The sequence below is a fragment of the Drosophila simulans genome, chromosome 3L (genome assembly GCF_016746395.2).
Source record: "Drosophila simulans strain w501 chromosome 3L, Prin_Dsim_3.1, whole genome shotgun sequence".
NCBI lineage: Eukaryota > Metazoa > Arthropoda > Insecta > Diptera > Drosophilidae > Drosophila > Drosophila simulans.
Window position 1 is genome coordinate 4344337 of NC_052522.2, and position 25630 is coordinate 4369966.

Consider the following 25630-nt stretch of genomic DNA (forward strand, 5'->3'; position numbering starts at 1 on the left):
ACTACTATTTTTATGACCTCGGCTGTAAGCGGCCCTTTTAGCGGAGATTCCCACCTCGCGAGTAGCGGAGACAATCGATAACTGAAAGAATAATATCGAGTTTGGGCAAGGCTGCGCAATCTACGGTAGTATCGAACTGAGTGCCATCGCTATCACCAATAACAAACAAATAATTGGACTGCACAATAGAATTATTATCAGTATAAATATAGGGGACAAGACCAGCATGATTGGAACCATGCCACCGTAGTTTCATTCACAACAACAAAGCACTACTCACTGGAAACATCCCGAAAATCAAGCAGTGACGTCACTGGCAAAACAAAGCAAAAACTGCGCAGAAAAACCAGGGAAATCTGTTAAGCAAGGTCCAACGTGAAAAAGGGGTGGGGGGTGTTACAGAAACTGATCCCCCAGATTTCACTTTTACCACAATTAAAAGTGATTAAAAATCAAGGCGCTGCGAGTTCAAAGTATTCAGTTCACGATGACGCGCGATGAGAAGCTGCCACTCAAACAGGCGGAGGTCTCCATCCAAAGGTTTCAGGATGTGGCAGTAGGTTAATTACTATATCTTCTGAAGAGCGGAACTAATTCCTTAACACTCATAGGTGCCCCACCATCTCAGCCTACTGAAAAACCATCGCAGCAATATCGAAAAAAGCCTGGCACTCGGCGACTGGCAAAAGATCAAAAAGGAGGAACTCAATGCTCTGAGGGTCATTAAGCAGATCAAGAATCTACTCCTGGAAATGGATGCACTGCGAGAAAAGGTGCGGGAGGAGGATCTAGAACGCTTCGACGACCTAATGAAACCTGGCAAAGATATTGCCTTCGCTGGCATGAAGGAATTTGCGGGTGAGTTTGAAATGCCATCTAAATTATTTCGGATTTCCATAACTGCTATAATTTTAGAGCTCCAACTCAAATCACCCACCTCCACTTTGAGTTCCCAGTACGATGACGATCTGGACAATCAGCCACAGGAGGTGGATATTAACAGTCTACCCGCTCACCGCCACATGCCCCAGCTACAACTCAATTTCCAGCTGGAGGAACACCAATTGGCGCAGAGACAAGCCTGTCTGGATCAGATGGAGAATCTGCAACAGGAGATCTACGATCTGCACGGGATGTTCCAGGGAATGCGTCAACTGACTGCAGAGCAATCAGTGGCGGTGGAAAAGATAGCTGACAATGCGGAGGAAGCTCTGGAGAATGTCCAGCAGGGCGAGTTGAATCTGCGCCGGGCGCTCACCTACAAGAAGGCCATGTACCCCGTAGTCGGAGCTCTGCTGGGCACCTGTGTGGGTGGACCCATTGGACTGGTGGCGGGCATGAAGGCTGGAGGATTGGCAGCGGTGGGATGTGGCATCCTGGGCTTCACCGGTGGCTCTGTGCTGAAGGCCAATCCCAATGTTATGCATGGCAACATCGAGGAGGAGCAGGTGGAACCGGATAGCGAGTCGACGGAGAGACTGGAGCTCAAAGAGAAGCCAGAATGACCCGCAGGAGGAAGTGCCCGATCCGCATCCACGGCTCTGGCCACCACGCACATCTGGTCGGCGAATACACGGCGTTTGGAGGCAGCCACCAACGGAGTGATTTGCAGCGTTCGCAGCTATTGTTCCGTTCAGTAGAGATTTGACCATGATTTTAGTTGAATATCCCCATTTTGTGATTTTCCACGTGCAGTAGAGCTAATGAGCATAATGTAACTCCACTTTGTGTATAGTTTAAGCGTTGGATACTTGTTGTTCACATGACACCGCAACTGTGTGTAGATTTTAAGGCTTTAATATGCAATAATAACTCGTAGCTTTAAAAAGGTAATGATACTATTCGAGACTATATCTGGGTTTTTCAGAACTTGTTTGGGCTTTAATATGCAATATATACTCTTAGCTATAACATCTTTGTAAAAAAAGCCTACAAAATCTCCTAAACTAAGCGAGGACTTATAAACTACGATAAGATACCAGATGGGTAACCCAGCCCCGGATTTAAAGGGGAACATTAACCGTGGTCCAGGCCTGTTTGAAGTTCTTCTTCTGCGAGTGCTGCTTCTTCCTTAGACGCTTGGCGGTCTTCTTCTTCTTGAACCACGCAGGATAGTTGCCGTACTGATCCTTGAGGGTCTTGCTGTTGAAAATGTGCTCGACGCCCGTATTCTCGTTGGTCACCTTGACTTTCTCGCCCTTCTCCAGACTCTCCTGGTGCTCGTAGATCAGTTCCTGCTCTTCCTTGGATTTGGCTTCCTGTTTTAGGATTAAAATTTCTTCTTTAATAAGGATTTAAAATACGTAACAAGAAAGAAGGTAGTATCGCGATAAACTAAGCAGGTTTTTTGTACCATACATACACATTTAAGTTAAATAGGTATATTTGTAGGTGGGGCTATCATATAACTCACCCTTTTGAGCTCCTTAGAGGTCTTAATTTCGACCACATCGCTTATATCCTTCATGATCTCATTTCCATCGGCATCTAGGAGTCCCAGAGTTTTCTTCAGTCGAATTAACTCCTTGGCTTCGTACCGCGCCTTCTTTATCTTATTCATTTCATCACGGCGTTTTCTCGAGCGATTGTTTCTGCCCATTTTGGTTGTCGAATATTAAGTAATACCCGAAAAGATCAAAGAAGTAAAGAAATTGCGTTCAATTTGCTAAAAACGTAAACACGTGTGTTCGCGTTAGAGCTGGAACACAGCCCGATTTTTGTTCGATTTTTTTAAACGGATTCTTATCGATAGCGCAAATAAATTAATCGACCAGGGCCTATTTGCAGTTATTTAGCCGCTAAAATTTAAATTGTTTTATTTTGACTCTCGTTTTTTAAATAGTTTTATAAATTAAAATTAAATCACTTTCTTTAAATGTATGAATACATACACTTCCTTATATGTAAAATGCACTTATGTGTAAAAATGATATACCATATATTTTAATTACACCTTATGTCCTTATTTTCCTTAATATGCTGTAGCGCTGTTGCATCAATTATCAGGGACATCCATTTTTAAAAACTACAATATTTTTAAACCACAAAATATATTAAAACTTAATAAACCCTTGTTTTTAGTACTTGGCCTTTAATGCATGTAAGATATTACTTTTTTCAAAACCACAAATTAAGCTTTTGTGGCTTTTTTCCACTTCCATTTTCGTTTCCATTCATCTCATTCTTCCCCTTTTCCACTCTGTATTTATTTACCTTTTATTCTCTCTCCTTTTCAGTATATATATATTGCAATATGATTTTTGTATACAAACAAAATCAGCTGCTGAAGAGAAAATGAGAGGCTTGCCAAATACGAAAAGTAACAAAATTAGGAATTGTAGTGGTTGTGAAATGCTCTACACTGACTAGTTTTTTAATACACTAAACTAAATTTTATAAAAAAAAATTATTGTTTGTACAAAATGTTATAGATTTCTCTAATAACTAAGACAATGCGTAAAATAATTATATAATTAGCATACAAGTATTCGGCTTAAATGCATTTACTTTTTTAAGACTCACTTAAAGGAGAGATAGACTATAAAAAAGTCAAATCTATTTAGCGAAAGTAAAGATATTGCCTATATATGTATATGTATATACAATACAATATGTTTACTTCAGTTACATAGCTGAGTTACTTTCGATTTGGATAGAGTATCCGAAGAGCCTCTCTTGCACATGCGCAGCAGCAGAAAGAGCCAGAAACAGGGTAAGTGTGTCGGGCTCAGCTGTAGAGCCACCAATACACGGGCAGCGCACCAACACCAGCGCACAGCAGAGGCACACAGATAGGGGGGCAACCAGCTTGGTTGGCCAGTTTGTAGACCTTCTGCCATCATTCGCTCGTCAGTCGTTGTTGCTAGCATACGTCACGGAGTTCCTGTAGCGCTGCTCTTCTCCGCACTCTCACCCCCGTCAGTTAAGCAAAAACGGAAGTAATCAGCACAAAATACAATAAGCACGGCAATTAAAAAACATTTCGAAAACTGTGTGAAAAGCCTTGCTGGTGCAAATTATTGCAGAGAATACGGGTAGATTCGATTCCGACACCGATCGATCAATAAACTCCGCGCAGCAAGTAAGTGCAGTTTTAACCCCCCCCCAAAAAACAGGAAAAAACTGAAGCGGAAGTCCTTCTCCAAGGAAGGACATTCACACTTACACTCACTTACTCGCACCAACACATGCTCAGCTATGTTTCTCAAAAGTTCTGCTGCAAGCCGATTTACATGTACACACATCCCAAAGTGCAGCCAAGCGATACATACGAAAAAGGAGGTAAAAATTCGGATTGCACCTTCGCATCTAAAGAGTTCACACTTTTGCGGCTGTGTGAGTTTTTCTTGGCTTTCGGCCAGGCCAACAGTTTTCCATCTCCACATGCACTCACACACACACTCACACACATCGTTTTTCCCCCAATTGTATTTGGCTGCAAATCGGCCGAGTTTCTTCTTGTTAAGGGGATTTCCATTCTGGGCATCTAATAGCCATAAATTTGACTTGCATCACGTTTTCAGCATTTGTAGCGATCGTTATCAGATCCGTGCCACATCTCAGATCTCTGGCATTTCCCAGCTGAGTGCACTGCTAAAAATTTTGCTAAAGTCTTGTAATATAGCTTATTTTCTTATTGAAATGAATTTCTGAATATCTCATACTCTTAGAAACTTTTCTCTCTGTGTTGAGACTTATAGCTGCTGCACTTTGCCCCACGATCGAGTTATATTTTTTTTGTGCAATCATTGTGTGTTCATGGAGTGTCAACTGGCGTTGGCAAGTGCAATGAATGTTTCGCTGATTAACATCTTAATTAGCCTTGCAATTATTTCCTCAACTAACACGGCCGAAAAAATCTCCTGGATGCCTGCCAACATTTGCTCAGATGTTGAGATGCAACCGAGAGGCAAACGAAAATAGGGAGCATTTCGAGGAGAAACCTCGCCACTCCACAGCCACAAAAGCAGGCCCAAAAACCCAAGTGAATCATGCGGCAAATGTGCAGAACAGGTCTTGCAGTTGCCATTGTCCATTGTCCATTTTTCGAGCTGAAGAGCTAAAAAAAAAAACCTCTAAAGAACCGAAGGTGCTGGATCGAAACGAAGGGGTGGGGAGTAGGGGCCCCAAAACGAATGGGAAGAACCGTCCCGGATCAAAAATCAAGTCTGGCCAGTTGTTTGTCTGTGGCAATGAAAGAAAAATTGAAAAACAAAAGCCACAGACAACAACATAAACAGCGAACAGCTGATGATGCTGCTGCAGCAACGCGAACTCAGCCAAATGTGTATCTGGCAGATAAAGTCAGTAGTTGGCTGCTCCGCTCCGATCGTGGCCAACAAATCTGGTCGCCTTAATTGGCCAAAAAGGGTAACCGTAGTCACAGAAAGTCCAAGCGATGCACAGGGAGAAAATGAATCTATCATTTGTGCTTTCAAAAGTAATTAATTTAAAGTAAAAAATACTTAGCTACTTAGCGACCCAATTCGGTGATTATTTCTCTCTCTGCAGCAGTGTCAATTCCTCTGAATACTGAACTGAGTAGGGAATGAAGGCAATTAGGTTGTCGTTAGACGGCATTAGTGGGTTTAATTAGAGCATAGGTACTGACGCGTTAGCTTAAGAGAGTCCCAGGGGATCTCCGCAACTCAGCCCATCGGTTGCAGATACAAAAAACCCAGTGCCAGCTCTACCTGTAGTAGCAAGGAAAGGCTGGCTGGCTGACTGGTGGCTAATCCCAAAATGGCACGCATTGCGGACGGACCCTGCCCTCCCTGCAGACCCGATAATGCCCGACTATAATTAGAAATTTAGTCAGCCGACTTGCCGTACCTGTACTTAGGCATGTGCATCCGAAAGATATCCAAACAAAAGGCCAAACAACCAACACTTGATGTTCTTGTCTCGGTTTTGGATTACTGTTTTTCGGGTTCCTCGCGGGTCCTGATTTATGGCCGTGAAGAAAGTGAAACTGCTGTAGGTGCAAGCAAAACCAGTTTACTCAGGACACAAACAATAAAAATCCAAGGCGAAACAAAGACCCGGAGTCAAGTTCAAGTTGTTTAGTATTTTCGAGTTATGTAAGTTTTTTTTCTTCCCCCCTGACTCTTTCAACTGTGCATCTAAATGTCAAAAATTATGTCATAATTCTTGAAAATAAACGCAGCTGCATGTGGGTACTGTAGGGTAGCGGATTCGGGGTGGTAAACGGGGTGGTTCCAGGTGGTAGGCCCAGTAACAGTGCACACTGCGCAGTTCCACCCAAATCTCTGCCCCGTTTTCCACTTGGGGGTTGCTGACGTGTTCATTTTCCACTGGCGCTGATTTGCAGCTATGGGCCTTTCATCGATTTGCAGCTAAACCGCTTCCAAAGGGGGGAAGAACATGTGGGGCGGACCCTACACCCAACTAGGAGGCACCCTCTGCAAGCCCAAAAATAGCAAAGGTGACCCCCAAAACGGCTGCGGAACGGGAGGCTGCGAAAAAGTTTCTCTGGGCCTACATTTTCCCAAATGCGGAAGTCGTTACTTTGTATATACATATATATACATATTATTTAGGATGGTGGGTATTCCCTCTATATATATACACACATAATTGCAGCCAGAGAGAGAACCAAAACATTCAATGGGACCCATCGTGAAGGTTGCTAGGTAATCATCATCGGGGAAAATGCCCTCCGACTGCGCAGGTCAAACAAATTTGTTTGTAAACAAAATAGCACTGAGAGCAGAGAGAGAGAGAACTAGGGTCTTCGTTCGGAAAAAGTCCTGCAGCGAATGTAGGGGAAAAGCCAGTAACAGTACCAGTTACAGTTACAGTAACAAACTGCGGTCGGGAAAACTATTTCAAGCCCAGTGGGTGGTGTCTGCAAGGGGCGGGGGCGGTCGATTTATTTATATTTGCCCATAAATCTTCCTTTTAATTGGCGTCGTTCAAACACAACTGCGCCAATTTGAGTGCTATATTTACGCCTGACGCTATGGAAATGGTGTTAAAAACTAATTTGATTATGAAGTAAGGAAACTGCTAAAGGGTAGGAAAAAAGGTCACCAATCTGTATTAAGTTTCTATAAAGAGAAATCGTACTTCGCAAGAGGAAAAATACTAAAGATGGAAAGATGTTTGAAAGTATCAAAGTAGTTCGCACTCACTACACCTGATTGTTGCTGCATACTTTTACGCACCCATACTATTGATTTTATAACCACTAGATATATTCTTCTAAGCCATTTTATAAATACAATTTGCATACAAATTTTATTCCGGTGTAGCCCTTTATTTTTATAACTGCACACGTGCTAGAAGCTATATTATTTCACTGCGACTTTAGTCACCATAATGACTAGACTCATTTCCGAGTCACCAGTTGAGCGCCTGATGTAATCCGCCAGAATCGATTGACTAGCGGAATATTAGATTGATTGATTGTTTAGTGAATATATAGATTCGGTGGCCAGTGACGGCGCTGACCCAGAATTCCACATACGACAGCTGGACCTGCGGACTGCTATTGATAAACAAAGTGATAAAAAATATGCGCCGTGCCCAGCGGATTTGCCTAAGAAGAGTCGCACGGAATGCGCACAACTGCGTCTCACGTACTAATTGAAATTACGCGTTATAAAACATCCAATTATATATATACAAATATAATAAAAAGCTCAACTAAATGCCATTAATATGTACAGCCAAAGTGCAGCGAGGTGCGCGAACTTGAAATTATATATGTGCGCAGGCACAGAACCTGCAATCCCACATTTATCATCGATCGTTTGATAAGCTCCGCCACACAATGAACCTCGATTCATTGGTACAGTGGAGCCTCTTTCTAAGTGCATGTTGGTGTCGCTGTGAGCAGTTTAACTGGGCTTTGTAGATATTACTGAAATGAACTTGTTATTTGGCTTGATGATAAAGAAATAGGCTTTAGAATAGAATACTTATACTTATCATAAAAATATCGAATAGCACATGAGTACGATGTTCTACCGCATATGGTATCCATTACAGTGCATCCGAAACTTCCACTTACTGCAGCTGAAAAATGCATTCACATGCATGGCAGCTAGCTGAGCGTCTCCATTTCCATATTCACATATGTTTGTCCATCCAAATGAAAACATAAAGCGAATGAAAAGTCGCCTCACTTGATGTCGCATTTAGCTTCTGTCGATGCGTTGGCGTTCGTCATTTGACTTCACATAATGGCGAACTGCGTAGTATCTGCAAGCTGTGCTCCATGGAGGGGATCTTATAGAAAGGGGGGTGACTTGGAGTGGAGTTTGTGCGCAATAACCCAGAAAGAAGCGCTCGGAACAGGCGAGTTCACTTGGGCTGGGCCATGGTTCACTTCACTGTCTTTGATGCTGGCCTCCTTTCCAGTTTGCTGGCTGTTTGCATGTTGTAATCATTTTGGGACACAAGATGTGGCAGCCACATAGCTGGCATAAACATTACCCGATTAGATAGAGCACCATCTCTATCTGAACCTTGTTTATTTGAATTTAAAGTGCTGCCGCGCGCAAATAGTTTTCTATTTGGTTTTCTATTTCCTTGGCGTCCACCCGATGACGCCAATATTGTTTACCTCCACGCAGAAGTGGGGGACTTTTGTTTGCTTTACCATGTTTTTTATACTATTTTTTTCGAGCATAAACCAAACGCGTGCAGACTAAGATTAATTATAAAAACTTTGGGTTGGCCAATGGCATGGAATGGGGAGAGAGATCACAAGACTTTGTGTGGGTATGTTGGCCATAAACACACATAAATTTCCCCTATGTATATATACGACTATATATAAATATATATACCTGGCTATATCCGGCGATCTTTTTGCTGCTCTTTGGCACCTGTGTCGTCGCTCTGCTACTTTTGTAGTTGCAGTTCTCCCAGTGCGAAAGCTACACCTTGTCGCTGTTGTTGCCGCTGTTGCATGATAGAATATCTAAAAATATATAGAAAGCCACAACAAAATGCTGCTCTAATGGCTAAACAACCTTGAACCTGGCCGAGAGGTTGTGCTTTTGCCAGAAATATGTATCAGTACATGCACTTGTGTGTTATGGCCCATTATCTAAAACGAAACAAAATTATTCAATGGGTGGCGAATGAGATTCAATTTTTGGGTGTGCAACAGTTGCGGTCTGAGATAATTATAAAAAAATCAAAATTAATTATTCCAAAAAAATCACAATACGATTTAAAAAGGCAAAAAATATATTTAATAAATAAATTGAAATTAATTGTAAAAATTTGTGGGTATAAACTTCTGCATTTTTTCCAAATTATAATTATTAATTTAAATACATGTCTAGAACGTATCAGAATGCGAAAAAAACATTTAAACGCTTTGTCTATGGAATACTGTATATTTTATATCTGCACAAGCAGTAGCCGATTTTTAATGATTTTTTTAAATGAGCTCATATAGCGTTTATAGCACTTTATATTCAAAGAGGCAGTAGCCGACACTTGATGATTGCTTTTCGAATTGATTTCGAATTGCATAATGCGATGATTGGCAAACTGGCAACGAAATCGAGTCTGAACTGATTCGAATGCCTCGAGAATGCCTGGGAATGACAGTTTGCAAATAGTTCTCAGCCGTTCATTAGCATTTTTATGCGTTCCCAATGTCCGACAACTTATTGCTTGGCTGCCTTTTGCTTCAGCCGTGACTCGGCATTAAACATTTGAAATTATTAAGCAGAGAAACTGTATTTTTGCGTGAACTTTGGAGCTGCCAACTACTCTGCCATAGCGAGTATTCCACACCCATGCACTGGGAAAAATTTAAGTACCCACAAATATTCATATCTTATCAAAATCATAAGCATAGAATGTAAACATATTTACGCAAGCTGTGCGTTTGATTAGAAAAGATTAAGGAATGGGGGATTATTAAATAACAATATCATATATTTTTTACAAAAATTTCCTTTGTTGTGAATTTCCACCATCTGTTTTTAGTGTTTTTCCCAAAAAACAATCAAAAAATTGTTCAAATACGGAATGTAATACATTTTTGAGCTCGTAGAAACACCACGAATCGATTTGTATTCGAATCTGAACTTTTTTAAATTTTGCCATTTTTTGCAAATTTTGATGATGTAACCACTGTCAAAAAGTGAAAAAATCCAAAAAAATTTTTTTTTCAAAATTAAAAAATTATTGATACACATTGTTAATTTGAGTTATTAGCTTTATAAAAAATGTGATCTTAGCGCAGTGGGATTATTTTTAGTCAAGTTATGGCATAAATTCATGTTTTGATGGTTCTAACCCATAAAAAAGCACTGAATTAATTATAACACAAAAAGCTAGTAATATGTACTCAATCTATTAGCAATTAGATCGAAACAAACTAATATTTACTAAATGGAAAAAGAAATGGCGTAACCACATCAAGTAGGTTTCCAGTTCATATTTAATAAATCCCATGATTTGTTGACGTGTATTCATTTTTTTTCCATCACCCCCTTCCCCCCGAAGCTTAGTCACTCGGGCGGCCCGTGGCCAGTTGGCAGCGAAGAGCCACTTGGTCTGGCGATAGAAAAGTATCTAGCAGATACAGCTACAGTTGACGTGGTGGTTGGGCGGGGGGCGGGCTCGGGGACGGGAAAGTGTGTCAGTGCGCAAACGTCAGAGCAGCTGATCGGAGAGCGAATACTATACGCTATATAGTTTGTATTTGGAGAAGGAGAGCCGCGATCGCTTTGTTGGTAAACAAAAATCACGAACAACACGTATGATCGCGGGTCTCTCACCGTTTTTTAGCGCTGCTCAGCTGGTTGGAGCATAATTTTGGCGCTGGCTTTGTTGGCTTTTTGCGTTTTAAAAAAATACATAATTATGGGCTTAGAAACGCTCGCGCGTTGCGCTCTCTCCGCCGCTCTCTGGGGGAAAAAACCGAGAGATACTGAGATACTTTTCCAGCGTTTACAACGATCGCTGCCTGGCATTCGCCTTTGATATTTGAAAGCAGACGCAACAGCAGCAGCACCGGAAAATCGAGTGCAGCAGAAGAAGAAAAGTGAAAATCCCAGAAGAGATTAGGTAAATACAAGCGAACAAACAAGAGAAGTGTGAGATACCCAACCGAAAAAAAGCCAAAATAATAAACGAGTACAAACTGCAGTGGAAAAAACACAAGCAACACTCGGCTTCAGATACAGGTACTCGCAGATACAGATACTCTCAAATACGAATACTGTAGCTTTTGTTCTTGCGCCCGCTTTTGAAATTCAAATGCGCTTCCGTCGAATCAGTTGGCAATCGAGTGTCGACTAGGCTGTACCGTCTGCAGTGGCATCCGCATCCATATCCATATATATACCTATATATATATATATTCCTCAAACAATACCCGATTTTGTGGCTGACTCTACGTGGTTTTAGTGAATTTACGTGTGTGTTTTCCTTGTGCAGTTTAATAGTTTTCCGCATCCATAAGGTGAGCAGATCGCAGCTACCTATTTTCAATTGTTCTACCAATTAGTGCCTGTAATTCGCAGAATTCAGGCACTGCCAAGGTCGTCACTGACGTCATTTGGCTAGCTTGCATAATTCCGCATTATGCCATAAAGAGAAAAATTCCATACCCCACTTTGTTTTTTGTTTTCCCAAAACAGAACAAAAAAATAATAAGAAAGCGAAAACAAGTAACAAACAATAACACGAAATTCTCTCAAAACAAAGGCACTTTTGCACTTTGACTGGGCGAGAGCTTAAAGCTAATCAGATACGATTTGACTGATATGAATATATGCCCACATATAGATATCATTCCCAACGTATATATAGCAGATTGGCTATTGGTTTGTACTCAAGCAAAAAGCTTTACATACGGCTCTTTGTTTGAAATACTTGTCGAGGTATAAATAAATTCGTTAGAGATGTTTGGACTTAATGGTCCAGATATTCCAGTTCTGTGCAAGCCCTGCTCTGCACTTGTTCCACTCTGTGCTCGCAGCAGCTGTCAGTTCTACTAAATTAGTTCAAGTTCATTAGCCCAGTCCCACTTGAAAGCCCCCGTGGATAGTGGAGCCGCCACTATCTCGATACTATGTAGAACAATCAATTGAACAAAGCCTGAACTTTCGACTGCTGGCTCGTTTGCCACACACGCCAGACTCTGCGCTATAGTCGGACCTAGACTATATAGTAAACAATGGTATAATAGTATACAAATAGAAATTATTAGCATAGTTGACGCTGTCTGGCGAATTCGTCTGGGGTGCGGCTTATCGGTCCTCAAAATGAGTTGGCGAATTCGCTTTTGTTAGTCGGCGCTGATAAACAGTCAAACATATTCCGATAGCAAACAAAGCGCAAACATTGTGTGGATAACGATTTCCTAAGACTTATATAACCAATTAGCGATCAAGGTCGGTGCCAAAGGAAAATCAACAAAATTCTGAGCTAAAATAAGCGCGATGATATCTGGTATCTAGCGATGCACCCTGACTAGAATATATAATGCAGATCAGAATATATATTGTATCTGAACACTCGAAGGTCGCAAATATTTGGCTGCAGATGTGACAAAAGTGAAAATGTGCTTACTGTGCAGCAGCTCAAGCGAAGTAGAGTATATGCATCGCGGGGTCCATGACCAATCAATCCTACGGGTTATCAAGGGTGCTGTAAGCTGTCGGCCATAAAAGTAAGGAGAGCCCTCGATCGGTCTTCTATACGTACGTGTTTATTTATAAAATGCCTGCACGGCAAACGCGGTTGTGCAACGCAAATGCAATTCGAATGCAAAACATTTTGCCGCTATTTTCGGTTAGATGTGCATTCTTCAATGTGCTAAAATATGGTCTGGCATTTTGAGGTCAAGTTGAGTGGCTAAATGTTTATTGTATTCCTGCAACCCATCGAAGAGGCATCGTACCATTGCCAATGGCAATTATCAGAATTTATTTGTGCTGTCCAAGTCAATGGCCCCCCATCAAATTTGATTGTCAAACTTTCGCTGACATTTCGACTTGGACTGCCTCATCAAACCCAATTTTCGTACGCTTTGTGTCTCTGCTGCAGGAGATTTCACTTTGTTAGTTTCTGTGGCTTTTCACGTTTTTGCTTTGCGGTCAAATTGCAAATTGCCCCGGCAATTGTCTCTGCAAGTCCAGCTTTAGCTTCAGATCCATTTTCATTTCCATTTGTTTGAGTTTTCCGTTTTCCGTGCGCGCAGTTTGATCGACAAAAATATGCCAGTCGAGCTGCTGGCATCTTTATGACGATGCGATAATCAGCCAAATGCACTGGGGAAAAAAACATAAACTTTTTCTTAACAATGCAACTATATATCAAGTTCCATTGCTTTATAAACTTACTGTGCATTTTGCCAAGTGCACCACCGATTTAGTTCATTTCATCTTTTAGCGAGATATATGCTCGGATACACATTTTTCTATTGTCATGACGAGAGCCCGATTCAAATTGCATATATGCAGTACACACTTAGTGTTCAGGCAAACGGCTCAACTGCTGTGTGTGTATATAATTGTCTCGATCATAAGCTCGGCGCATGCACACCGTTCCAATTGGAATCGGATGGGATTGGGGGCGGTGGGAGGTGGGTTGGGTGGAAAGGGGGTAACTATCAACTGGCAAACTTAATGGACAGTGCGGCGATACTTTATGGCACTGGCCAGTCTATTATACAGTTGTCAGCACGGTGCTACAGAAGAAAAATCTGATTAATGTAATCACACGTAATTGGCGCGTTCGGTTAATTTGCGTTGGGAGAATTTCACTTTTGCAATCGAATTCGAAAGCCCATTTGCATTGATTTCGCTTGAGCTATATATTTATAATATAGCATCCAAGTGATGCAATAAAAAATAATTGCCATCCTTTTGTAGGGAACTTGTCGTTTGCGTTTTTCGAGTTCACATACGTATTCGCACATCCATTAAAATTAAGTCGAATAAGTGAGTTTCAACGAAAGGCAATTAAATTAATTGTTAACAAGAATGGATTGAAAGACGCACATTGAATACTCTAAAATTGTTTGTTTATAAAGCTAAATAAATCAAATTAATTGAATTCCTATGCAAGCCAAATTTGCAAGACCTTAAGTTCTTCTAAGATTACTTGAATAACTTTTGTTTTCCCACCACTATCGTGTCTTGGAATTTTTCAAATAAGCTTTGTTACCCAAGCACTTGAGGTATGCACTCAAAAAAATGCTGCTGCTCATCACTTAGCAGCGTATGGGCAATTAAATGAAATTAAGTAGCCGCCCCATTGAACCGCGTGCGCCCACGCAAGCAAGCGGCTTACTGGGAAAAAAGGGGGGACTTTTCCGAGGGGTGGTTGGCGATTACGCAATGTGCACACAATTTGCTAAGCTCATTTCTCACGTTTCTCCCCACTCTCTCTTTCCTTTCCACTTGCAGCTTCTACGCTACGAAGAAAAAGAAACAGAAACAAGACAAGAGAACAGCGTACAAACAAGTAACAGAAACAAATACAAAAGAATTAAATAAAAGACTGAGCAACGTTCAAGCAAATCCAAGGAACAAAACCAACAGCAACATAAGCAATCTCCCACACATCGTCTCTCTAACTGTGAAACTAGGCCCACGAAAATCCGAGTGGAAAAGCGCATCTTTGATCTCAGCAACCCCGCAACCAAGAAGCAATAAAAATAAAGAGCCAGCGCACTTTACCGCCGGATCAGCCGCATTAACCCCGTATAATGTTAAGCAGCCTCGCATCGTATCTCTTTGGATCAGCTACATCCGATTCCATTAGCCAAGAAGCCAATCCCGCCCAGAACCGACCCAACGCCTCGAACTCGAACTCCAGCTCGAATCCCGGCCCGACCAGCGATCCCGCTGCAGGCGATGTAATTGAGGTCACCTCCTCGACGCCCTCGGTAGCGGGCAGCAGTCGTGGGGCGGTGCGCGCCTCCAACGGCAAGCGGGGCAAGAACAGGCGTGGCAAGCAGCAGCGGACCAACCAGCAGCAGCAGCGGAAGCAACAGCCAGCGATCACCAAATTGCTGACGCCCTCCGGCGAGATCGTCGACGAGGACTTCGACGAGGACGAATGGTACATTGTGGAGAAGGAAGGTGAGTTGTCAAGTCTAGCCAATTTTAAGATTTTTATTAGGTTAGTAGGCTATTAAAAAGAAAAAGATACTCATAAATCAGATTCACTTAAATCAGATTCAGATGCTTATGTAAAGCATTGAAAATAAAGTCAGGTTATTCAGGTCATTCAACAGTTTTAATCTGAAAATGTGTATTAAAATGACAAAACAAATGTCTAAGAAATCAAGTAACTTTTAAGATTTATTTTCGTAATAGTTCGTGCTAAACTAATGCGGTTTATTCCTCTTGCAGACGAGGAGGACGACTCTCTGCCGCGCAGCGACTCCGAGGAGGAGCTCTCCGTGGTGGAGGTGTCGCAGCCGCGGGGCGGCTCCACCGCCTCCTCTCCATTGGTGACCGTGGCCACTGGCACAGCGGTTGGCTTCCGCCGCCGGCAGGGCGTCAACTCGTGTTCCCTGTACAGTGGGCCGCGGCCGCAGCAGCAACGCAACTATCTGCAACGCTCGCGCGTCTCCCGGCCGCTGAGCATCAGCACCCTCAGCCCGCCCAGAAGTGTGCCCGCCCTGGGGGCCGGCGATCATGACACGCTGACCCAGTCGCTGTACGTGGCCTCGCCGAGCGGCAGCGACCAGGGTCAGGATCATGGCCAGGGTGCTAACGTGCTGATGGAGGAGTCCTGGTACGTAACACCGCCACCATGCTTCACCTCGATTGGGCCAATCAATATGGAAACATCACCATTTGAGAATCTATTGATTGAGCATCCAAGGTTGGTGATCTTTATAGTACACAATACGAGTCTCCACCCATCCCAACATCCTACCCCCGTCCACCAACAACCGCCATTTGCAGCCGAAACGCACGCAAAATACTAGTTACCCATCTTGAATTATTGACCCTCGACTAACTTGCGGCCTCTCTATTCGTTTTGCAGCATGTCCGTTTATCATAGTATTAGGTCCACCCAGGAGGGAACCGATAGTTTTGTTAATCTTGATCTCGGGGTGTCGACGGAGGTGCCGCAGCAGCGGGAGGAGCCCGAGCCGGAGGCTGAGCCGCAGGATCAGCGCCAGGCTCTCCAGGAGCAGCAGCGTGCCCCCAACGCTCGCTTCGATAGCCATGCGGCCGTACAGTTGAAGCAGCAGACGCTGGCTCGTCAGAGCCAGAAGGTAAGGATTACACGTAGTACAATGGTAAAAGTGTATGATCTCTAATAGATCTATCCTTTCTATCCAATCCATAGAGCAAGAACAAGAAGGAGCACCAGCAGCTCTGCCGCAGTGCCATCAAGCGGGCCAACAAGGTGCGCGACTTCCAGGCCAAGGCCAACCGCCCACGCCGCTCGGAGATGCAGCACTGCAAGCTGGTCAGCGGCGCCAACAACAACCGCAGCAAGTGCTGCTACTAGGCGGGCACCACCCACGCCACCCACAACCACCCAACACCAACACCACCACCATGCCTCCAGCGACCGAGGAGCCGAAGGAGGAGCATTACAATCATGGCAGGCGACGCGATTTTAATTAGTATTTTAACCTAACCCCCAGATGAAACGAGAGAAAATCCGCAAAAATGGAAAAATGCCACAAAAATATCAAAAATCTAGCAGCTACAAGAAACGCATATGTTTAATTAACTAAACTTAACAAATACTTGTGTAAAAACGAAAAACAAAAGCCACAAAAAAATTTAACTATCTGTGTAAATGCGTAGGTTTTAACGTTTGCCGTTTCAATTTCAAAACTTATATGAAAAATACCAAAAAAATGCAATAAAATTTTCAAAATGATTATGCAAAAAAACCCAGAAGAAAACACACACATGAAAAATGACAAAAAAAGCATGTATAAAATAAGCAACAGAAACGATTTTGTTAATGTAGCTAAGAAAACTATTTTATTTATTTAACAATCAACAACACACGATTACTTTATGGTATGTTTTGCAAAACTTTATGTTTGTTTGCGTGATCGGTCTCTGAAAATCGATTGATTTGAGTTTGTATGAATTTCCGTGTGTAAAGTGTATGCTTATCGAAATGTAGGATATATTGTATTAAACCCCTGGCACCAGATCTAATGTTCTATTGTATGCCTGATTATGTTGGAAATGCGCGTGCGTATGTATGAAACAAAATGTGTGAGAAGGGGTTAAAAAATAAAAAAAACATATATATAACAGAAGGAAAAAATCACAATAAAAATAATTCTGCTAAACTTTAAAGAACCATCTGGACTTTTATGGGATTTATTGGGATTTAAAGGATCGTCGGAGAGTCTTCTTAATTTAATAGCAAGGGTTTCCTTATTGATCCTAAAGATTCAATACTAATTAGTGGGGTTAAAGATCTTTTGCAATGTGGGTCAACTGTGCGGATCGAAGGAGCGTGTTGTCACGCTCGATGGACAAGGGCTGCCCTTGCGTGGATGTGGATTTCGAGCCATTGTCCATGGAGAAGCAGTTGCCCCAGGGTCAAGTGGTCGGGAGGCGGACGAGCCTTTCACAACGCTTAAAGTGCCAAGTAACTAATTAGTGATTAGTATTTTAACGCAGACACGCTTGGCAAACGGTGGCAATTAAACGAGCCTAATCCGCAGACCGCACTCGACAGTTAGGTGCCGTTGACCTTGGGAAAAAGGTAAGGGGTTACCCAGCAGCTGCTCCGACTCCCCGTTTTCCTGCGACTTCCGCGATGCAAAGCGGCTCTAACGGCGAATCACAACGAAAGTAAATCAGCAAATGGAATCATCTCTGGTGGGCTCCAAGAGATTCTTTCCCAACCTGCAGCAGGTGGGGAGCCCTGAGAGCCACCAGAATGCGGTTGGTTGGTTGCCTGTGCTCTTCTACACAGGGAAAAAATCTTGCAAGCAAGAGATCCATATTGTAAAAAAGATCTATCCAATACTAGTCCTGTAAGTATTTTAACTTCAAACTTAAAACATATAACGAACCTATATTTTGATGCGAGGATCTTTGTTACAATACATGTGTGATTGTTTGAGAATAGCGCACATTACCTAGATTTTTCTCTGTGCAACCCATTGGATGGCTGGATGTGTGGATGGATGGAGGAAAACTTTATAAAGATCGGCACTAGCCGCGCTTCGCTTCACACCTGCTCGCATCGCGAAGAGCTGCAAACCATAGTCCGCAAAAGATATAAGACTCTGAAATTCAGCCGGCAACGGTGGTCGGAACTCCGTTCGGACTATTATGTAAGATTAGGCAATCTGCGAACACACAGCCATCCATCCACTTACATACTCGCCCAACTCCCCCACTTGGCGGCTGATTCTATTTGGCAAGTTGCACTTGAGTGATTTTTCGGGCTTCCAAAAAACGGAAAACCAACAAACCTTTTGAACAGCTATACGTGCAATATGTAAAGCGGCCCAAATGACGTAGCCGCGAAAACCCGACAAAAGCTGCCAACCAAAGATCGCGCAATATTCAAAACCATTATCGAAAGTGAGACCGAGACAAAACCCTCCAAAAGAAATCCGAACCGTTTTGTAGCGTTTTGGGACCGAACATCGGATCCGGATCGTCAACTTTTATGGCCAACGTCGCGAGGATTTGCTAAGCACCCTGAAATGGGCCAAGTTGTTCGGTGTCAGTTGGTCAAAGTGCGTGCCGAGCTGTGAACTGTGACCCGTGTGATTCGCGTTTGTGGGTGTGAGAAAACCGCGTTGGAAAATCCGAAATACGTTGAGCAGGTCAGTGATTAAACTGATCTGGAACTAAGAGGTTAAGCGACTTAAAGTCTAAGGAGTATTTACAAGAGAGGTAAGTAAATAAGAAGAGATCGTTGCGAATTAGATAGAAAAGGTTCTTCTTAGAATAATGATTTATGATGATTTTAGTAAGGACTTACAATTTGTTTAACTATGCACGTTTAAAGGTTTACTACAGAACCAACGTCAGATGATGATGAGTAATAGCGAAGTTTTCCCTTCAAAACGAGAATCAACGCGGCATAGCTATAGAGCAACTTTTTAAAAGTATAGTTAAAAGAGATCCTAAAAGGACTCTGTTAAATCATTATTATTTGCCAGGAAGAACTAGCCATGGCTTAAACCGGTTTAACCATCCGCCATTAACGTGTTTGGAACCGTTAGGTATTTGCAATTAATGCAGGCAGAGGAAAACGGCTCAAGGTCAGTTAAATGCGATTAACTATAATTATAAAAGCCAAGTGTAGGAACAAAAGCAGAAGAACAACAGCAACAAGACGGGCAAATAATGAAAGCCAAAAACCGAAACCAAAAACCCAACAAAACGAAGAAGCGGCAATAACAGCAGCAACTATTGCACAACAGTGGCCAACAACAAGGCAGAAATGAAGAAAAAAAAAACAATAAACAAACATGAAACAAACACCTACAAGAAGTTGAAGTAATTATAACAACAATTAAGCAAACGGCGTGCGTTTTTACAGCTAAGCGAAAAGGCAGCCAAGCATTTGGGTGGGCGAGGGGTGATTTCGGCGGCGGATCACGTCGTTCATTAAAATGTAATCCAAGTTTAAGCGCAGACTAAAATCTTAGACAGGTGCGTTCTGCGTGGGCCATAATTAAACCATCGCAACCGGTGACAGTTTTATGGCTTTGACCTTAACGCCAGACAAACGGAGTTAGAAGATGATGTATCTGAAGTTGTCATTGTTCTGGCCATAGCTTCAGCGACATTGAAGAGGATAGAAATAACATGCTGTAGAGTCCAACGGATGTAACATTATGGTTGATAGCTGGAATGGGAAATAACTTCAAGATTTGCTAGTAATTCAATTATATAAATCCAAGAACATACTTTCAATGCTTCAAATTAAGAAAAAATATAATCATATTATTATAATTGTCCCTAAGTTTGATTGCATATAAGATATCCGTTCAAAACAAGTTACTAAACTAAGACAGTTTTGCAAGGATGAAGTCATAGAATAATAACCTCTATCTTTATGATCTGCCATAAATCAAGTTAAGGGCATATCATCTCCCCATTCTGCAACCAAGAAGATCCGAGATCTACTAGCCGTGCACATTGGCCACAATTAATTTATGAAGCACAAACTTCCTTCCGGCCAGCACGCATTTGGTGTAACCACCGGCAGACAACACTTGAGTGACCACTAGCAAGGTCAGCTTGTGGCAGCCTCAAGCATGACGATAGTTATGATACCGACTAGCATTCCGATACCATATTGAATGGTCCCCTATGGGACTCCATTTTCATCTTTGCAGCTGCCAGTCGGGTGACGGACATGAAGATGTGCAGATTGCCCAAGCGAACGCGGCTGCTCCAGTCGGTTGTTCTGATGATGCTGCTCGTGGAGTTGCAGGTAAGGAACCTTTCACCTCTGACTGATTGGCCAACGAAGAGCATTATTGCCCAAGTAGTGGCTGATGGGAAATCTAATCTATTTAACAGTTCTTAGCATGAACTTCCTGATTAGGCCACATGAACCGTTACCAATCGTTGGCCAATCGCCCAGCCCGTCTAACGGATATGCTCTGCTCTAATGCAGATTGCGTATCGACCGCGAGCGGAAGAAGCTTTGTCTGGCCAAAATAATGTGGCTTTGTTGCCAATGCTGCTGATGCAGCACTTTTCCTTTTTCGCGAGGCTCATAAAGCCAAAGACTTGAGACACAAACTTAAGCGAGTGATTTATGGCATTGCGTATACGCCCCACGCGCCGCACGCACTTTTTGAAAATGCTTCTTTTCCATTGTTTTGCAGCAGCCCATCAGTGGATTGGAACAGAGTACGGACTATTCGGTGGTTAGCAAGACTGCAGGAGTGGCAACCACCACATCTGCACCACCCACTCTAGTGCCACCACTGCGAATTTTTAAAGGTCGCATTCAGACAACAACTCCTTCCACTAGAAGTACTCCTGGTACTCGTCCCTTGGCCACTGGCGCTGAAGCGCAACAGGAATTGGTTGGGATCTCCTCCAAGTCGTACATTTCCGGACCCACCACACAGCCCTCGAAGTTGTCAAAAAGAGCTGGACTGGCAGGACCCAAGAAATTTCCCAAGGATGTGCGCAATCGCAGCAGTAATGCAGTGGAGCGCAACAAGCTGCAGCATGAAGTTGTAAGTTTTTATCATATATTTTTCGAAATTAATCAATTAGAAATATGTCAAAAATCAGCCCGATCACGTGCCTGACTCCTCTGGCTACATACCCCATCGAATTGGTCATCCTGTGCATTTGGATTATGGACCTACGGGAGTGGATTCAAGTGGTGCTCCCACTGGTAGCGGTGGCTATCATGCGGTGCCCTATGAGAACAGCAAGTGGCAAGAGGAATACTGGGATCAGGAGTATGCAGGACATCAACACAATGGAACCAGAGTTCAACGTAAGAATCTACACTTCCTAACTTAAATATTACGTTCTTATGGTAATCCAATTAACTAAACAGATATCGAAGCTGAGTGTCAGGATGACTATATGAAAATACGCATTGGATTTAATGGCTCCTTTAGTGGATTACTGTATTCAGCTGGATATGCCTATGATCCGGATTGCATGTACATCAATGGGTCTGGCAGGGACTACTACGAGTTCTATATCCAGTTGAATCGCTGTGGTACTTTGGGAAAAAATTCTCTGCAAGAGGAAAGTCGAAAGAATCCCACGGTGCGTATAATTGACACTGGATTTTATTACTGTTTGTAGAACATTCCCCGTATTTTTTAGAATTTTATGTGGAACACGGTAACTGTTCAATATAACCCCTTGATTGAGGAAGAGTACGATGAACACTTTAAGGTCACCTGCGAGTATGGCTATGACTTCTGGAAAACCGTGACCTTTCCCTTTCTAGATGTGGAGTACGTATAAGAACTTAAATATACATTTAGTTATTAATATTTTAAATCCCACAGAGTGGCTACTGGGAATCCTGTGGTCTTCACTCTAAGTCCGCCCGAGTGCTACATGGAGATCCAAAATGGTTATGGCATTGGAGGTCCAAGGGTAACAGGTCCAGTGCGTGTGGGCGATCCGCTGACCTTGATCATCTATATGAGGAGCAAATATGGTAAATCACTTGATTCACACCGTCTGAACTAATCTATTAATGACGATATTGCGATACGCAGACGGCTTCGATATAGTGGTCAACGATTGTTATGCCCACAATGGCGCCAACAAGCGGATACAGCTCATCGATCAGCACGGCTGTCCGGTGGACGACAAGCTCATCTCACGCTTCAGGGGCTCCTGGTCGGATTCTGGAGTGTACGAGACCCAGGTGTATGCGTACATGAAGACCTTCCGCTTCACTGGATCCCCAGCGCTCTATATCGAGTGCGATGTGCGGATGTGCCATGGACGGTGTCCAGTGAGTTATATCCTATAACAATCAGTATCATTATGTCAAAATAACATATTTTATTCCTCAGAGCCAACCATGTCACTGGAGGAATCTGAAAGCAGTGACCAAGCGCGATACCTCCAACATGACAGCCACGAACATATCGATTCCTCCATTGTCAGCCGATGGAGAGGGACTGACCACAGAGAGCCCACCAGCCAATTCCCTATCCGAAAATGTGAACCTTTTCCAGTCCCTGCGTGTTCTGCAAGAGGGTGAAACTGATGGCGATGATGTGTATGCCCATCGGCAGACGAAACCCGTGTCACCACATCAAACATGTTTGAAGACCTCCACATTTTCGGCATTGACCGCTGGCTGTTCAGCGGTATTATGCGTGCTAACAGTAACCCTTTTCATTGCCTGTTCGAGACTAAAACGTCGCAAGGAGTCCTCACTGTACGACTCTTATATTGCACACAAAGGACAAATCGATTGATGAAACCCAAATTGGCCAAATTTTGGCCTTGTTCTGAGCACATTGTGTATATAGCTTATGGCCCACGAAATTCTGTTTTAGTTAGAGCTAAGTTTGCTGTAGACTTTCCTTACGTTCTGAGTGCTAGTTTTAAGTTTTGATTTTGCCAACTGATCGTGCATGGAATGGAGAAATATCTCCTGCGATTTCTAAAAATTAAACCCTTTTAAAATCTTGGTTTCTTACTGAATAAAATATTTAATTGAGATGTTTTGAAGGAAATTTGTGTTTTTTTTATATCAATACCTTAAACAATATGTATGTATTTTTGAAATCAATAGACATTTTAAGGTTTTTTATGTGATTGGAGTATACAATTTTACAGATTTTGAAATTATTACTTATATGTAAGTTACTGAAGTATTTTAAATCACATTTTACTTATGGGTTTTTGTTTACACAACGTAGAATATTGCCTGGCTATAGGCTCCATTTAAAACTTTCAAAACCGTGAGTGTAAAAAAATGTTGTCTGCTATTAGGCTTGCCACTGAATAATGTTTCAATTTGTTTAGCGCCAAATAAATGGGTGGCCTTTGGAGGCGGGTTTTTTGAGTTACCGCTCATGTTTATGCCGCCCCATGTGGCAGGTATAAGGAAGTCGAAGGCGACTGGTGACACCTGTGGCACTTCCTCATGAGACCGGCTTTGTCCTCAGCCATTGACACGTCCAAATTCGGTGTTTTCGAGCGCTTGTCACCGAGAGCGATGGAGATTTATGTGTTTTGACTGCTTTTTTTAGTCGGTCGTGCGCCCAGCCGCATGATTTTCCGTTGTTGTGGCCCAAAGATGTTGGGTTTGACACAAATTTTCGACTGCGGCGCGCCGCAAAACATTGCCCAAAAAGTGTTAATATGGTTGAGGACTTTTAATATTGCCCAATCGCAACTGCAACAACTGCTGCATTAGCAGCAGCCGCAGAAATACACTGCTAATTGTGCAATTTTCGATGGCCCAGTCATTTCGCCTCTATTATTGTTTCGGCAAACGCTCTTCGCCTGTTCTTGGGTGTAAAAATTAACACGGAATTGGCCAGAGTCAACGGCTAATTAATTTATGTGGCTGTGCGAAAACAAACAAAAGAATCCGCACACAAAAACAATCCAAATATGTTTATGATATCACATTACACTTATGCACAGAATGGCAGCTTTTTTCACACAGAGTTTTGCATACAATCGACAGTGTTTGCTGTTTTTTTTTTTGCTCATTTATGATTAATGACAGTTTAAGAAGCGAGTGAGCAAAACACACTAATTGAATCATAAGGTGGAAGTGGCACTCTACAAAAATTTTAAAATGCCTCGACATGCGGCCGCTATTTCTTTGCATAACGACCCCGCCCAGTGGGTTTTTAGGTGATTTCTCCACCATTTCTAGGCCATCTTGAGCACGTAGATCTGCGGCTAACTACTTTTCGACGGCGACCTTGAGCAAAGTGTTTCAATTGAATGCAGCGAAATAATTAAGTAAAAATTTATGAAGATACAGAAATTAATTTGATGTAATTTGCGTTGGCGTTGCTGCCATTGATTTTATCGCGTCTCCAGCGGGCGAGAGGAAAAACTTGCCTCCAACTGCTGCCGCTGGTGACACCAAAAAATGGCACCCAAATTGCACCAGCAGTGCCGCACAAAGGCTTCAAAGTTGTGCTTTTTATGCGCTTAGAGGCGACCTTAGAGTTTTTGCTTTTCGCCCAGCACAGCCGCATGTCTCATAACTTGCACGTTCGTGGCCTGAGTCTTTCGTTTTTCGCTGCATTGTATTGCGCTGTCATGCGCACATGAAAATCATCATCAGCAGGCAGAGAAGCCAAAAGCCGAAGAAATACCACACCGAAAGAAAGGAATCGTTTCTCTTTAGGTCAATGTGTTTTTCTAGCTCCCTTAAAAAGTATGTTTGTAGGTTTACGTTAGATGTATATTTATATTAATTATTATTTTACATTGTCTTTATATATTTAAACATTCACTGATAATCACATTAGGTTAAATTTCTTACAGTGCAATTAAGGCAACTTTAGAAACTCCGTAAAAATCAGTAATGTAAAAATATGCTTTCATTACCAAACAGTACAGCACACATATGGTATTAATAAAATTCTCCTTTGGGCAACTCATCGTTGAATTTTTTTCTTTTTTGGTTTTCCTTCTGCAGAGAATCTTTTTGGAGTTTTTATTGTACTTGCTTTTCCACCATCCTCGATAGATTAAATAAATTGAGCAGCTATCAATCAATTCACGGAAGCTTACAAGCCCAAAGCCATTTGGCAACATAATTCCAAATGTAATTAAAGGTTAATATAAGTGCTGACAGCTGAATGAGTATTGGAAACCCAAAAGGTCAAAATGGAGCCATTTTATACAAGAGTTTAAAAAGAATGCACTTCCATTTTTTTAGAAAACTGGAACAAATGTCGTCACATGTGGGTACTTGAAAGCATCGCCGTTGTTAGAAAACATTAATTTCATCATTTTCGCGCCATGAGGAACTGCGTTTTCCTAATGATAACCGTAAGCGATTAGACGCTGTGAAAATATATATAAAAAAACTATGAAATAACAAATTAAATTCCACTCCCACATGACCTTTACGTTGTTAGTTTTTTTTTTGTTATTCGCTTAATTTATAGGCCCAAGAGTTATGTCATAACTAAACATTTTTATAACAAAATAAAACGAGATTTGCCGGATAG

At 42.3% G+C, this 25630-nt stretch overlaps 4 protein-coding genes and 1 long non-coding RNA gene across 9 annotated transcripts; 3 read left to right on the forward strand and 2 right to left on the reverse strand.

The window, feature by feature from the left end:
• The first annotated feature begins 115 nt into the window (after positions 1-115).
• LOC6736777 (syntaxin-17) lies at positions 116-1833 on the forward strand. Its single transcript, XM_002083597.4, has 3 exons — positions 116-556; positions 612-858; positions 916-1833. The coding sequence occupies exons 1-3, from the start codon at positions 488-490 to the stop codon at positions 1503-1505; spliced, it is 906 nt and encodes a 301-aa protein (XP_002083633.3). The 5' UTR covers positions 116-487; the 3' UTR covers positions 1506-1833.
• A 20-nt stretch (positions 1834-1853) lies between these two features.
• LOC6736778 (protein LLP homolog) lies at positions 1854-2728 on the reverse strand. The gene is made up of 2 exons (XM_002083598.4): positions 2414-2728; positions 1854-2258 (listed from the first exon to the last, which is right to left on the reverse strand). Exons 1-2 carry the CDS (start codon positions 2597-2599, stop codon positions 2004-2006), a joined length of 441 nt encoding a protein of 146 aa, XP_002083634.1. The 5' UTR covers positions 2600-2728; the 3' UTR covers positions 1854-2003.
• Positions 2729-3807: 1079 nt separating this feature from the next.
• LOC6736779 lies at positions 3808-17294 on the forward strand. 5 transcript variants are annotated; one of them, XM_016170853.3, is made up of 5 exons: positions 3808-4081; positions 14412-15089; positions 15363-15840; positions 16006-16240; positions 16315-17294. In XM_016170853.3, exons 2-5 carry the CDS (start codon positions 14714-14716, stop codon positions 16477-16479), a joined length of 1254 nt encoding a protein of 417 aa, XP_016030414.1. In that variant the 5' UTR covers positions 3808-4081; positions 14412-14713; the 3' UTR covers positions 16480-17294. The 5 variants fall into 5 exon arrangements, with proteins under 5 accessions (XP_016030414.1, XP_044779051.1, XP_016030419.1 ...); XM_044923116.1 differs by having other exon boundaries at positions 3809-4081; positions 15363-15750; XM_016170858.3 differs by lacking the exon at positions 3808-4081 and adding an exon at positions 10932-11061.
• Positions 12694-13584, reverse strand: LOC120284809. The gene is made up of 2 exons (XR_005544062.1): positions 13344-13584; positions 12694-13271 (listed from the first exon to the last, which is right to left on the reverse strand). It is a non-coding gene; the product is annotated as an uncharacterized LOC120284809 (long non-coding RNA).
• An 843-nt stretch (positions 17295-18137) lies between the features above and the next one.
• LOC6736780 lies at positions 18138-23148 on the forward strand. The gene is made up of 9 exons (XM_002083600.4): positions 18138-18857; positions 20312-20409; positions 20810-21169; positions 21228-21438; positions 21502-21719; positions 21780-21913; positions 21968-22122; positions 22184-22425; positions 22487-23148. The coding sequence occupies exons 2-9, from the start codon at positions 20332-20334 to the stop codon at positions 22895-22897; spliced, it is 1809 nt and encodes a 602-aa protein (XP_002083636.2). The 5' UTR covers positions 18138-18857; positions 20312-20331; the 3' UTR covers positions 22898-23148.
• Positions 23149-25630: the final 2482 nt, after the last annotated feature.

What these genes read in the sequence shown, in the direction of transcription:
- LOC6736777 (XM_002083597.4), top strand. Translation starts at nt 488, where the DNA reads ATGACGCGCGATGAGAAGCTGCCACTCAAACAGGCGGAGGTCTCCATC. An exon ending in AAAGGTTTCAGGATGTGGCA is followed by an intron (nt 557 to 611) that starts GTAGGTTAATTA and finishes TAACACTCATAG; the next exon opens with GTGCCCCACCATCTCAGCCT. An exon ending in TGGCATGAAGGAATTTGCGG is followed by an intron (nt 859 to 915) that starts GTGAGTTTGAAA and finishes CTATAATTTTAG; the next exon opens with AGCTCCAACTCAAATCACCC.
- LOC6736778 (XM_002083598.4), bottom strand. Translation starts at nt 2,599, where the DNA reads ATGGGCAGAAACAATCGCTCGAGAAAACGCCGTGATGAAATGAATAAG. An exon ending in CCTCTAAGGAGCTCAAAAGG is followed by an intron (nt 2,259 to 2,413) that starts GTGAGTTATATG and finishes ATCCTAAAACAG; the next exon opens with GAAGCCAAATCCAAGGAAGA.
- LOC6736779 (XM_016170853.3), top strand. Translation starts at nt 14,714, where the DNA reads ATGTTAAGCAGCCTCGCATCGTATCTCTTTGGATCAGCTACATCCGAT. An exon ending in GTACATTGTGGAGAAGGAAG is followed by an intron (nt 15,090 to 15,362) that starts GTGAGTTGTCAA and finishes TTCCTCTTGCAG; the next exon opens with ACGAGGAGGACGACTCTCTG. An exon ending in CTATTGATTGAGCATCCAAG is followed by an intron (nt 15,841 to 16,005) that starts GTTGGTGATCTT and finishes TTCGTTTTGCAG; the next exon opens with CATGTCCGTTTATCATAGTA.
- LOC6736780 (XM_002083600.4), top strand. Translation starts at nt 20,332, where the DNA reads ATGAAGATGTGCAGATTGCCCAAGCGAACGCGGCTGCTCCAGTCGGTT. An exon ending in TGCTGCTCGTGGAGTTGCAG is followed by an intron (nt 20,410 to 20,809) that starts GTAAGGAACCTT and finishes ATTGTTTTGCAG; the next exon opens with CAGCCCATCAGTGGATTGGA. An exon ending in CAATGGAACCAGAGTTCAAC is followed by an intron (nt 21,439 to 21,501) that starts GTAAGAATCTAC and finishes TTAACTAAACAG; the next exon opens with ATATCGAAGCTGAGTGTCAG.